The 13,931-nt window shown below is 40.7% G+C and overlaps 2 protein-coding genes across 2 annotated transcripts in view; one reads left to right on the forward strand and one right to left on the reverse strand.

The window, feature by feature from the left end:
* LOC109480058 (draxin-B-like) overlaps window positions 1–9,937 on the forward strand; it is a 92,837-nt gene extending 82,900 nt beyond the window's left edge. The window contains exons 3-6 of the mRNA XM_019782207.1: window positions 6,919–7,130; window positions 8,197–8,326; window positions 8,792–8,881; window positions 9,306–9,937. Coding sequence (XP_019637766.1) covers window positions 6,919–7,130; window positions 8,197–8,326; window positions 8,792–8,881; window positions 9,306–9,427 — 554 coding nt within the window. The 3' untranslated portion in view covers window positions 9,428–9,937. The remainder of the gene's footprint in view (window positions 1–6,918; window positions 7,131–8,196; window positions 8,327–8,791; window positions 8,882–9,305) is intronic.
* Window positions 9,938–10,776: 839 nt separating this feature from the next.
* Window positions 10,777–13,770, reverse strand: LOC109480077 (UPF0488 protein C8orf33 homolog). Its single transcript, XM_019782225.1, has 5 exons — window positions 13,649–13,770; window positions 12,833–12,862; window positions 12,564–12,654; window positions 12,055–12,189; window positions 10,777–11,648 (listed from the first exon to the last, which is right to left on the reverse strand). The coding sequence occupies exons 1-5, from the start codon at window positions 13,748–13,750 to the stop codon at window positions 11,278–11,280; spliced, it is 729 nt and encodes a 242-aa protein (XP_019637784.1). The 5' UTR covers window positions 13,751–13,770; the 3' UTR covers window positions 10,777–11,277.
* Between the last annotated feature and the right edge of the window lie 161 nt (window positions 13,771–13,931).

The following is a 13,931-nucleotide window of genomic DNA, read 5'->3' on the forward strand; positions in this document are numbered from 1 at the left end:
ATCTAAATCTCTCACAAAACCCTTCCGCGGAAGGATGTCTCCTCCCCGGAGGTAATAAATTCGTGTCACGCACGCACCTGTGTAATTACCTCTCTGTCAACTCCAAAATCAATACAACATTATCTGTGCGAAGCATCAACCAATGATAGGATCTCTTACATGACAGGCGCGGGTGCTGTAAACATAATGGTCATTGTAGGGGGCACTCTTTATCTAGCTATAGCGCTGATTTCCTTCAAGCGTCTTGGCCAGTCATTGACCGGTCTTTGCCATTGTGTTAATGTGCATGAACCACTCTAACATCGCTTATGTAAATAGTTTCATCAGGATGTTTAGTCTCTGAACGAAGAGACGCATTTTAAGTAACCCAGTGTTTTATTCAGCCGACGTTTCGGTGACCGTCTGTCACCTTCCTCAGTGAAACACTTGGAATTGCACCTAGGAAGTTGACAGACGGTCACCGAAACGTCGGCTGATTAAAATACTTCGCTGTGTAAAAGAAGCCTCTTCATTCATTAACATTGCTTAATTCTTCATTAATTAGCCTAATTATGAGCGCTCTGAAAACACAACTGTTTCCGTAGTTTGACTTTAGCGAGCCAGTATACTGTTGGATTTGATTGACGTACCGTTCTACATATTTGTCACGGTAAATTTGACAAGGTAGACCGATTGACGGATCTCATGGCTCCCTCTAGACACTCGGTAATCCCCCTATCCACACATTGCCATGTTATCGCTACACGGAGGCCAAATGCCACCATTACAACACATTATGGGGAAATTAACCTTGATTGAATCCGGGGTGACCGGCGCCAAGGCAGGGATATTCGTCTGTCGGTCTGGCGTGCGCAGGTAAAATGTCAGTATCTGAAGCCCCTGTCACGTATTCACGAACTTGGCTAGCCTCTACCAGGCTTAGGGAGGCGGCTGGAAAGAGTAGAAATCGGCCAAATAGAGAGATAAGCATGCCAGGGGAGTTTGTCCGTTGAGAGAACATTTCGCCACACCCTAAAAATGCTCTCTCAACGGACAAACGCCCTTGGCATGCTTATCTCTCTATTTGGCCGATTTCTACTATTTCCAGCCGCCTCCCCAAGCCTGGTAGAGGCTAGCATGTGGCCTCCCTAACGCCCCCTAGCCATACATGGTACGTAGGTCGGCACAAAGTCGGCTTTTGTTCGGCTACTATTCTGCTGCCCCAACCTAATGTTATAGAAATGTTTAAAACATTCGGGGAATGTTCGGGAAGTTCGGACTTGTTTGGTTGGTATTCGGGTGTAAGTCAGCAGAACACCAGCCAACATTCGAGAGTAAGTCAGCGATGTTCGTGGCATATTCGGGGGTCAAATTGTAACTCAAAGTTGACTCAAATTCGTTTCGATTCGTATATAATGGTAGATGTAGCCTAAATCTGGTTAGACTGTTCCCGAACATCAGCTGAACGTGGTCGGCTGGCGTTTGGGGCAAGATCGGGAGAAAGTCGTGAATGTGTGACAGGGGCTTCAGCATTCTGCTCATCGATAGCATACCCATGCATGGGGAATGACTCGTGTTGGAGATCTCTTCCCGTTGCCTTATTCCGGAGAGGGGTCAGCGCGAGTGTAGAGGACATTATCAACGAATAAATGAAGACCTTTACTGTCTTGCCCATCTAATTTTGCCCCACTGGACTAAGCACAGGTCAAATGTTAACATTCACATACAATGCCTATAGATGTACTTATAAACGTCTGGTATACAGTAGTAGGTTGGATTTCCTCTCGCTTCAAGGTAATTGTATAAAAGTAGGAGGCTGTTTAAGTAGGAGTAGGAGTTAGAGTTGGGCTATCAAAGGCTACAAAGAATGTAAATTTCTCTGTACTATTCAAATACCTAAAATGAGAAGATTTACTTAACACATATAATCGAAAAGAATACTTCTTTGGCTTTCATGTGAAGGACAATGTACAGTAAAATGTACTTCGTCTTCTACTTTACCTAAATTACAACGTTAGCAAATGACACTGTAGATAGCGCATGCATGTAACGTTACCATACGTGCATGTAATAATGAATGCTGGTATAACCGATTAAAATAGGGACTTCAAACTCATGCATAACATAATACGCAATAGATACATTAGCGTTTATGGTCTTATAGTTGTTGCGTTATTGAGGCGTTATATAGTTGGTAGCGTCGTAAAATACGTTTTGTGATGCTCACGTAAAATAACTGAACCATGAAGACGACATTACAGATAAGTTTTCATCCATGCATATATTATAATATTAATTAGGGCATATCCAATTAGACAAAAGACACTGATAAGAGACAAATAACTCTCATGTCTCTAGCTATAATTGTATGAGTTGGAACGTTGTATTTCCCCATGATTAGTGTAATTAAAGAGATGCTGTAGATGGATCAGTGCTCAGAGTGAAGTAGATAGAACACATTAGTGATGACTATCAGTGTAATTGAATTTGTAAGCTCCTTGGGGAGGTTACACAAAGTGTAATTGGGTTCGGTTGGGGAAATGGTTCCAGGCAGCGTAGAGCATAAGCCATATCTAGAGTGTCAGGGGTCTCTCTGTCTTAGGCCAAAAATGTCATACTTGGTTATGGGTATGTAAATTAAAGGACTTCTTGAAGATTTAAGATTTATTGTCCCACAGCTCCTACTCTCAAATTAAAACTTAGGTTTAACTTCCTGAGCATTACGGTATTATGCATGCGTATCTACAACAACAAGCACATACATGTTGTCATACTCATCGTCATAGTAGTTCGTATAAAGCAATTTTGTCATTGAAGAAAGCAAACGGATACCTGAGCATTCAAAACACATAACGCTATATAGTGTTACTGCTGCCATCTACCGAACACGCGTCATATTGCAGATTGACGTCACCTCTGTAAACTGATTCGCGACGACAAGTCGTGTACCATGTAGGGTTACAACAGACACAGAGATCACTCACAAAGATACAGAAGCAACATCAGGTGGCCTGTGTAATACTAGTTGCTCACGCTTCATGCATTCCATGTATCCATCATTTCAAGTTCTACAGTGGACTATTAATATAAAGTGGACCGACAAGGTATTTGGGTCAGCGCTAACCACGGGTTGGTGAGGTGCCATGTACTTCGAAATCCATCTTCTCTTGTTCTGTGGATAGCTCTATTAGCCTATCTAGAGCTGCCGACCTCGCAATGTGACCCTTACCAAGGAGGACATTTGTTCATAGCAACGGACAAGTGCGATGTTGACAACTCGTACCAGGGAGAGGATAGAAGAAGAAGGTCTCATGTGCTCTCATACCGAACGTAGGGTGGTGCCCACCCTAGCCTTGAGCGACACACAATTGTGCAAGGCACTACAGCAGGGGGCTAGTCCGCTGTGTGTTTGACCTTCCTACACTCTTTCTCATATGTGCTGAGTGCTAAGCAGAGAAAGAAGTGTGTACCATTTTTAAAGTCTTTGGTATGACCCGGCCGGGGTTTGAACTCACTACCTCCCGGTTACAAAGCGAGCACTCTACCAATTGAGCTATTGGACCGGGAGAGGGTAGCACGAATAGAAATACTTTTAGGGGTGTTGTCTCCTTTTTCGCTCCATCAATTCCTCAATGTTATTCCTCGATCAACTGTTGGCCAAGAAATGTATAATTTCAAGAGAGAAGAAGATTTTCCCCTGGACTGTTCGTGTGATTGTATCTGTATCTGTATCGATATAGCCGGTATAACCGCCCTTCGGCGTAACACATCAGCTTCGCAGGCACGCGGCGCGGCGGCAACCAGCTATATCACACCGAACGACTTGTTACACTTAATCTTTGCACATTTGATTGCAGGAGTTGTTTAAAGCTTTCTAGTGATGATGCCCCAACTGTGCTTGGTGGCAACTAGTTCCAGTCTACGATAGTTCTGGGGAAATACGAGTTTTTGAATACCTCAATTCTTGGTTGATAACTCTGATATGTGACGGCATGACTGTTTCTTGCTTTTCTGGGCTGGTATCAGATACTTAGTGGTTGGTACGTCCACCAGATTATTAGTCAGTTTGTACATCATGCACAGTCTGGACATTCTACGTCTGTCTTCCAGTGACCCCCACTGTAGGTTTCTTTTCATTTTCGTTACACTAGCATCCCATTGGCAACAGCTACCAGAAAGTTTGACCAAAGAGGTGGACTTGGGACTAAATTGCATATTGATTCCAGTGACCTACATCTGACGGAAATGCTGCATTGATCAACTGTCTGAAAGTCTTTACCGGATAAATCAAGTCTGTGAAGGCAGACCGATATCTGATAAATCTGTTCATACCAGACTCCAGGGGGGGGGGGGCTGTAAGTTAGTTAGTTGATTGGAGATATAGACCAAGAGCATTTCCAGGTCATCACATTTGAATTTCCAATGTGCATAACTAGGACGCCGAAGGTAGACTGTACCTAGAAAGGTAACATTTGCAAAGCAAATGCATCATGTTTAACTTCACATGGCCCAGCTCAACAAACTACTGCTTTGTTTATTCTTAAGCTTACACAAACATAGTCATATATATGGTGACCATACAGCCCCTTTCAAACTCAGTTGCGCATGGCACCTGCAACATTATGTAACCCAACACCAGTTACCATGGTTACAGACGTCTGGTCCTGGTCATTGACCTTATGTGTTTGAAGAAGCGAAAACTGAGCAAAAACAATGTGATTTTCTTCGGTAAACATAATTATACATAGAAACATTATATGTGTCGACTGCCACTCCAAAGAGTTTGCTGGTGTCACTGTTAATGTACTTATACGAAGTTCGATAACATGATATAATTTTTTTTCGCTACATAAACCTTACTTACCCTGTGATTGACATCTTGACAGTGCTGTGATGCTGAATGATGTATTTTCTAGAGTTTATACTTGTAAAATCCATACATGTACAGTTTGACTTTGAAATACAATGAGACTTTACTCATACCCCACAACACTAAGGCTAGTTTGAATAATTATCGGAAGGTCGATAGGGGTCAGTGAGGAAACCTGTTTCAATTTAAGTCTTCTGATTACAAAACATCATTATAAGATATTGAATCCTTTCTAACGACCGACAGATTCCATTTAATTCTGGCGCGAAATCCAATTTTCCTCATTGAACACGACTTGATATTTGGTTAGGGTTTGTTCATTGGGGGGTGAAGACAAATATAGAACGTTCCCAGAAGAGACAAATTCACTCAGTATCTCTTAATTAACATGAGCGTAAGGGGGCCAAAGTCATTGAGCTGTATTTCACATTACAGCTGACCTAGATAGCAAAAGTTTTCTTAGGCCTTGTTCATATGAAACCACCCGAACCGCGATTCGGGTAACTCGCATTCCTCACATCTGGTCCACGTGCCATACATTCCTTTCAAACCGTGCCCGATCACGATTCTCCAAAACTGCATTCATTGAAGAAATATCACCCCGCAATCCATGACCAGGTCACATTGAAATCACATTGCGTTCAGACGCAAATCGCGATGCAAGAAAACCGGTTCGAAACCACCTCTCGAAGTGGTTTGGGATCGAGGCGCTTTCAATGTGATTTGGAGCGTTCAGATGGGGCCACTTGAAACCGGCTTCGGGGGAAACCACATGTAAAGCGCCTTCACTGACTTCATATGAACAGGGCCATATTTGAGAGCTGTTGTTGAAAGTTGAATGATAATGCCTTTTGTATTAGTATAGGTTTACGTAGTGCATTACTAGAAGGTACTACATTTAAAGATTATACATTTAATGGTTTAATGCATAATGGCGTTTTAGCAGCTCTGTTGTATTTTTAAATACTTAAAAGTATCTATTGACAGAAGCGTTGGTTTAAGCGGCCGTTAAAGTGAATTGGAGCTAAAAGGATAGGCCATTTCGAGGTTCCTACAGTTTCTTTCTTTCTTTATTCGTTCCACCTTATTACAGCTTTCCATCGTTCTAAAGTAGACTCACTATACAACGAAGCATGTTATACCGGCCGGGTATGGGCAATAATGATATGATATGAATCTTTATTGCATGTTCTTGCCCAGATGGGCTAAATGCACAAGAGGACATGCAGTATGAAAGCATGGGTATTGCATAGTGGGACGCTATATTCTAATGCTAATTGCTAGGAATTTATACATTATAACAATACTATATACTACCTATCATCTACTGTTAGTTGCCCTTTCTTCTCTCTTTTTGAAGCATTTGGAAACATAATTACATAGTTTGTCTGCTATACACTCGTTCTTGCATGACATCAAGTGTTTAAACATGTCCTGCTTTGACATTTTCTTGCATATCTTGTCTAAATGTAAAATATCGAGTAGTTAATAATAAGAACTCAGCCAAATGTATCGACGTCCTTCAGAAGAGCGCTGAAGGCTTTCAACAGTGAAATGTGTGTTGCTCTGTGATGTCAAACCGTGAGATTGTTACTGAAGGCTCTGAAATACATGCACAGACCTGGTGACCTGGACAGACATCGCTTGTCATTGCGATTCAGGGTGACGAGTGTTTGACGGATCTACCTTGACACCTGTACTGATGTTACGGGATTGAAAAAACGATCCAACATGAGGCATAATATATCCCCACCTTACGTTTTTGAGACCATGTGAAATATTGACCTTAAGATCACATCCATGTACATGTATGGCACCGATACTCTCCAAGCAGAGGTTTGGGTTATTTTTGGCGTGTTTTTAAGCTTTCTAAAACTTTTAAGCTTTTTATGATGATGATGATGATGATTAAGCTTTTTTATGGGGATTTCTTTTTTTGCACTCGAATGTTTTTCAGAAGGTTGGGTTGGGTGAGTATGGCATCAACATTTCTACTTGGAGAGTATGGCATCAACATTCCATGACGATCCGTATTAACCAAGTCCGTCATGTTCCGTCCGTTGCTGCAGTGCCACCTGGCGGCGAGCCGGAGATCGTCACCTTTGATGACATCATGGGACCGGCGGAGGACGCGGAGAGCCGTCCTTCTGTCCTGCCGCCGGTCGTGTCCAAAGCGCCCCCTGGCGGAGATGCTGTCGCTACAAAACTGCCCGACGTTCGCCCCACAGAGACGCTCGGTCAGGACGTGAAGAAAGGGAGGGGAGGCAGAGGGAGAGGGAAGGTAACGGACTACATTCTGATGAAACTTTGCTGTCTTCAAAATCGCATGTAGTATTGACTAAATGATTGTCTTTATCACTGATACTGACTTACAGTAAGAGACTTTTGCGAAGACATAACTTCTTACGTTTTACCATTTTACTTGTAACTTTAGATTTGACATAAACACGGTGATAGCCAACTAAAATAGGGAAGAACATAAATACGTGGATGAATAAATGTTAATGTATCACACTATAAACTTCATATTTTCGACTTTCAATATATGTACGTAATGCAAAGCCCGTGAACATTGTCCATCGCAACTATAGATATTGAATACAATTCTCTGAGTATGTATATGGCCTCCTTTGGTCAATATTGATATTCATCACGGTAAAATCCTTATTGATAAAAGTCCTAATTGATGATACTCTGAGTACATGTGTACATTTCTACCCCACCACCCTTGCGTATTATTTGTTGTTATCTATTATTATTACTACTACTACTACTTGATTATTACTTTTATTATGATATGTCAAATGTCAGTGGAAGATCGCGGACAAGCCATGATGGCTTCTTATCTTCCCCCACATATCCTCTTTTGTTTTGCTTAGGCCATGTTGATTTGATTATATATGGATGACATCCGCGCGCGCATGAATTTTCGGCCGTTTCCAAAAAAAAAAAGTTTTCAACCATACTGTAAATCGTGCAAAACAGTTGCTAAATGAGCAAAAATATACCATAAGTTGCAAGGAAAACATTTAGAAACGATACCAATGTCATAGAATGCCAAAATCAAAGGAAAAAAGACAAAAATGTAAAGAAATGAATTCGAAGAGTAGATTATTCGCCATAACATATTCTGTGCCATTTGTTCAACCCTCATGACCACGTAGATTTCATAGTGAAAGCAACTTTTTTTTTTTTGCAAAACTTTTTTTTATTCGCACGCGCGCATCAGTTTTGGGGTTCCCAGAGGATGTCATCCATATAATCAAATCAACATGGCCTTATGCCTATTACTTTCTTTTATTATATACGAATAAGACAAACAAACAAACGTACCCCGCCTGTTCCAGGGCCGTGACCCGCCCCGGCTGAACGGTGCCCAGGACGTCCCCACCTCCGACCTGGAGGACTTCCTGGGAATGAGACTGCCTCACAACACCACCGACGTCTCCTGCGAACTGCATGATGATTGCTTCGAAGGTACCCATTTCGTGAAAGTCCTCGTATTTGTTGTTTAAAATCATCCTCATTATGTACAAGATTAAGAGTATTAGGATAAGGGAGCAAGTATTATGAGAAAGGCGTAAGGCAAATAAGAGAAGTACAATTTACAATTTACTAGTTACTTTGTGCATGGCACATTTTAGACGTTTTCAATTAAATCACTGTACATCAATTGCAAGTACATTATGTAAAATATACGTTTTGGAGATATCAAAATCGTGCGTGTTTCGTATGGAAAAAGTAGCAAAATCGTATGGAGAAAATAGCAAAATCTCATACACAACCCTCACACTTGCTTTCAGTGATCCTTGCTTTAAAATTAAGTCTTTAAAAATTTTTTTAAAGTTGTTTTTGGACGAAAAATGTTCTAGATTATATATTTGGCTGTTCCATCTGTGTTTCATTCCTCGTTACTATAGTGATGAAATCTTGTCCCGTTAGGTGAGTGCTGCAATGCGAACAAGGGGAAGTGTGTAGCGTACAAACAGGAGCAGGGCCAGCGCTGTAAGGACTCCTGTATGTGTCGGAAGGGTGAGGACACACCGTACTTATTTCAGTTGTCAGATCAGTTCGTTAAATCCCACCGGTTTCGTATATATGTAGGTATTCTTCCGTCTCTTGTATATATTGTATTCCGTCATAAATAACATAAGGGAGACCAGTTGTCTATGTTGGGAACTAGAACTCAAACCCGACCCGCTTTGAAAAGGATCATTGATTATAGACGTTTGGGCATTTTCAATGCAGAACACATGTTTCAGCACCAAGGACAGGACAACCTTATTAGCCAGAATAATCCTTTCCGAGTGAAAAAAGACTGGTCATTAGACTCGTTACATTTACGTACCTTGTAAAAGCCGTCCGGACTTTATTTTGATGCCACTTTCTCCTATCCTTTGGTTAAGAAAAGAATAACAATTTTTTGTCTTTGTTTTTCTGATTTTGTTTACTACAGGTCTCCGTTGCTTTGTGCGCAAAGCGAAGAAGATGGTAAAGACAGGAAAGATCCGAGGACAATGCATGAATCCGGACGATCCTGACCTACCCAAGGGAGGTGCATTCCTCCCTGATATCTAGCCAATAATGAAAAACACTGAAAGCAGATAAGGCAGGGGATAACAGTTAGATATTCGTCACATATTTCAGTAGACACATAGGAAGAAATAAAGTATTACAACAAAGTGATATCTGAAGGAACGAATATGTACGTACATAATGCAGAAAGCTTATGGCCAAAGAATGCTTATTTTAGCACGAGTGATGAGAAACATACAACTGTATTCAGCAAGGTTGCAAGCAGCAGAGAGTCTCAGAAATTTCCATCTCACCATGAAGGCAGTATTAGAAAGACAAGAAGTCTGTTCGAATCATGCAGATACAGAAGTTGTGTTTAAAAAAATTCCTAAAAGTGTAAAAATTCAAGCCGCATTCTCCCCTAAAAGCTGGAATGCAGAAGCCCACAACTATGGTTCCAGTCTTCTTTCAACGTGTCGAGCAGATACTACACAGAGGAGCGCAATCTACAAGGAGACAACAAGTGTTCGACAGATCCTATCAATGGCAAAAAGCAGCGGCCACTCTCTCAATCCAAAAATGAGTTACTAATTCCTATTGAAAATGCCCCTAAAACTTTCAGCTGAAAAGAATTAAATTGTTCCAGACACTGGCTTTGTTGCCTCTGCATGATTCAAACAGACTGACAAGATCTATACACAAAATGTTGAGGAAAGACTGCGAAAGCTTGCAAAATGAAAAGATCCGGGAGAAATACTGTTGAGCCTTGCAGCAAGACAGATGGAAATGGTAATGCAGGACATACGCATTAGAGTTCAGAAATCCTCAACTGCCGAGGTAGCCTGGACCACCAGGCACAGTTCCGGCCTTCACAGGCCCAGCCCAGGTCTGTGCCTGATGTTCTAGGCTACACCCCACAAAGAAACTCAAACCAACCGTTGTTCTACCGTTGACTCCAAACACACAACCAAGGCATTTTTGCCTATTGTTCAGTTTATCAAAAAAGGTTCAACACTAAGGGTAGCTGTTATACTCTGGTATAGAAAGTTTGAAATAGAACCTTGCCTGTACATAACAGCTAAACAGATGAATCAGATGAACTATTTCTCACATGTTGTATTGACTCTTCAACCTGAACCTCACTAGACAAGGAGACAATACAGTAATTAAGTACTAATTAAGGAACCTACGTAGGAATTAGTAACCAGTAAGCTTGCATGGTAGAAGAAAATTGTAGTGCCGATTGTGATCCTGTACATAAACCAGCCAGTAAGTGGTTCACTTCCAGCAGACTGTTGCTGTTGACGTGAAAAGAACTTCACCAATGTCTTATCGTCGATGTGCATGAAAATCAACACAGAAAAATGTGTTTTAGATTCGTGTGATTTAAAAAAAAAACACAGTGAAGATAGTAGAGTAAATGTTCTATTAACAAGTCACTATTGTGCAAGATGCTTGCATGAAGATACATGTAGGTCTAAATGGAAACTGTACCTAAGACAGTACGAGTGCACATTTCAAGTAAGATAAGGGCAGTTTCCAACTACTTCTGTTGTGTACAGAAAACTCCAGTCTACAACTTGCAGAGGACAGAGTCTGTATTGTACTGGGTCTGTTGTGATTCTGTCTTCTAGTGAAACTTGTTGTAACTTGTGCTATAATTCAGGTGCGTCTAGTTAACGTGATTCTTACACACAAGTCCTGTTCTCGTGACAATGTTGTCCTCTATGCAAGTCAACTGTAATTGTTATGAAAGAAAAATTAAAACTACTACACACTTTGTGGTGTGATTTTTCTCCACATTCTCTACTTGGTATTATTGTCATAGATGCTGTTAGCTAATATCTTAACAAAGAAAAATACTGAAAACTTGCCTCAAAGTTTTCTTTTTGTTCAATTTCTTTCTTAGCTAACTAACTGCTGGATGCCTCCTGTGGATCAGGCTCTATTTTCAAGCCAGCAAAGTTGAATTGGAAGGGTTGACCATCTGAAGAGACTACTTTGACATTTGAACCCTCTTCTATATTTCCAGCAAGGTTCTCATCATTGGCATTTCCAATCTGTTCACCATTAGATGTTGAATTGTCCACAGGAAAGTTAAACTTGAATTCGGCATCAGATGATTCAAATGTCACATTGACTTCTGCCTCAGATTGAGGCCTTTCTTCAGGAGAGCCCTCAGAACTGAAGAGAAAACATGTCCCTTTATTCGCAGTAGACTTTCTGAAGAACCGACCACTGTCTGTCTGTTGAGTGGCTGGCTCCAGTTTCATCCTCTTGATTGCTGATGTAAAAAAAGGAACACTGCATCAGATTAAATCTGTCAGACTTTGCATGGCATACAGAAGCTGCAGTTCCTGTACATCTTGCTAGGGGCCACTGCAGAAACTGCCTGGTTTTCATTTAGTGATTTCTGTCCGATAAAATACACCAGTCCTGCAAAACTCTATCACTAGATATGAAACATTAAAAGCAAATGAAATTAATTTCTGGTCTATTTTCCTTTGGAACAGAAATTAGGGTCAAAGCGATTTCAGACTCACCAGGATAACTAAGATTCTAAAGCATGACAAAGTACAGATTGAGAAAAAGTTCTCTGTTTCTTCTAAATTAATAAAAACAATGCTCAGAATCCATTTCTACAAGTTACATCATTGAGAGGTGCTTCCTCGAGAAACAGGAATCCTGACCTTGCTTACTCTTCCGTTCCTCTTCAAGAATCTTCTTCCTGTAGTCACCGAACACGGCCCACATCATCTGTCGCTTCTTGGGCATGGAAGCCTTGGGGGACTTCAGGGTATGCAGAATCTTCATAGTGTCTTTCACTGAAGCAAAGAAAGTATAAACAAGCCGCTAGGGGGTCCAAAATCTAATCATTTCCAGGTCTGACCAAGACCTACCCACCTACCAAGTATCAAGACAATCCATTTAAGCCTTCTCAAGTTATCGTGTCTACAGACACACACACACACACACACACACACATACACGAATGCCTCTGAAAATATAACCTTCTTGGCGAAGGTAATAACAACCTCATCTTAAAGATTTGTGCTGGAGAAGTATCCTGTATCACTCTCTGTGACATCTTGATCAAAACATATACAGAGTCAAAGGGCTCCACTCCTGAGGCATTGCCAAAAACTACACCAACATATCTAGATTATAAATATGAAATAGATATCTTAAAAGTTCTCACTTTGTTTTTCGTCTGGCTTCATGTTTTGTAGACCTGCTTCTAGCTGATCCACACACCAGGCCAGTTCTCTCTCAAACCTGGCCACAGGAGACTGCATGGAAACAACAACGCAGAGTTAATCAACAAGCACACAGGATCGGCTTCTGTTTCATATTTTCATGAAAAAGCGAATACGACAAAATCAACATAACATAACAGCAAAAACAGAACTGCTTCTAAAATATGTTCTCAACATTATTCGATATTTAATACAAAAGAAAACTCATCACCTCCTCTTCCACGTCCTCATCTTGTGCTCCCTGTGAACAGATGTTAGTCAGTGGTTAGTTTGGAAACATGGTCATACAAGAGTTCCACGATCTCATACCTTCGCCAAATGATGTTAACCCTTGCGGCTGATGAATTATACAATTTTGATCGATTTTGCAAATAAAAACCTCACTTCCGTTGATCATATTCTCCACCCAATGACGGCCTTATCTTAACAAAAAAGGTATTATAGCAATTCCTCATAAATTATGCAAATGAGGTCATGATTTCAATAAATTATAACGGACGCGTTATTTAACAAGCCGCTAGGGGGCCCAAAGTCATGTCACTTCTTCCCTACCCCAAATTGGTTGGTAGATAGTTGGTACTAGTTGGTAGATAGTTGGTACTATCTACCAACCAAAATTTGTGACCCTAGCATGTCCAGATCTCGAGATATCAAAACCGGAAGTTCTGCTGAAGTACCAACAAAAGCTGCCAGGAGGCCCAGAATCTAATCATTTCTAGGTCTCATCAAGACCTACCCACCTACCAAGTTTCATGACAATTTAATGCATACTAAGCTTCTTGAGTTATGCTGTTCACAGACAGACAAACAGACGGACAAACACTACTGAAAACATAACCTTCTTGGCGAAGGTAATAAGTTGTTGAGAAAACTCACAAACATATGGTATATCGAGGTGTGAAAATTATAGCCAGACTTAATTACTAGTATCACGTGTACATGCACCCCCATCAACCGACCTCCTTATCTTCATAATAAGAACAACAAATGTGTAAAAAAATATATCTTTATGTAGAGTTGACCGTACTGATGTAGTAGCTCCTTGATGTTGTTTCTTCTTCTTCTCTTTTTCTCTCCTTCGCCGGTTTTTGTTCTTCGACTTCCCTCCATCAGTCCCAGCGTCGGCCATGTTGGGTCAATATAGGTCATTTAGCCATACCATTCAATCATAGGAGAAAATGTTTCGTATCAAATTTTTCAAAACTGATTAAATCAAATAACATTCTAACAAATTCTGACAAAACAATATAGTAATATATTATACAACTTTCAGTATAGTTTACTATAATCAAATAGTCTATAACTTTTAT

This window comes from Branchiostoma belcheri, unplaced genomic scaffold, assembly GCF_001625305.1.
Source record: "Branchiostoma belcheri isolate BF01 breed outbred unplaced genomic scaffold, Haploidv18h27 scaffold5, whole genome shotgun sequence".
In the NCBI taxonomy this organism is placed as follows: domain Eukaryota; kingdom Metazoa; phylum Chordata; class Leptocardii; order Amphioxiformes; family Branchiostomatidae; genus Branchiostoma; species Branchiostoma belcheri.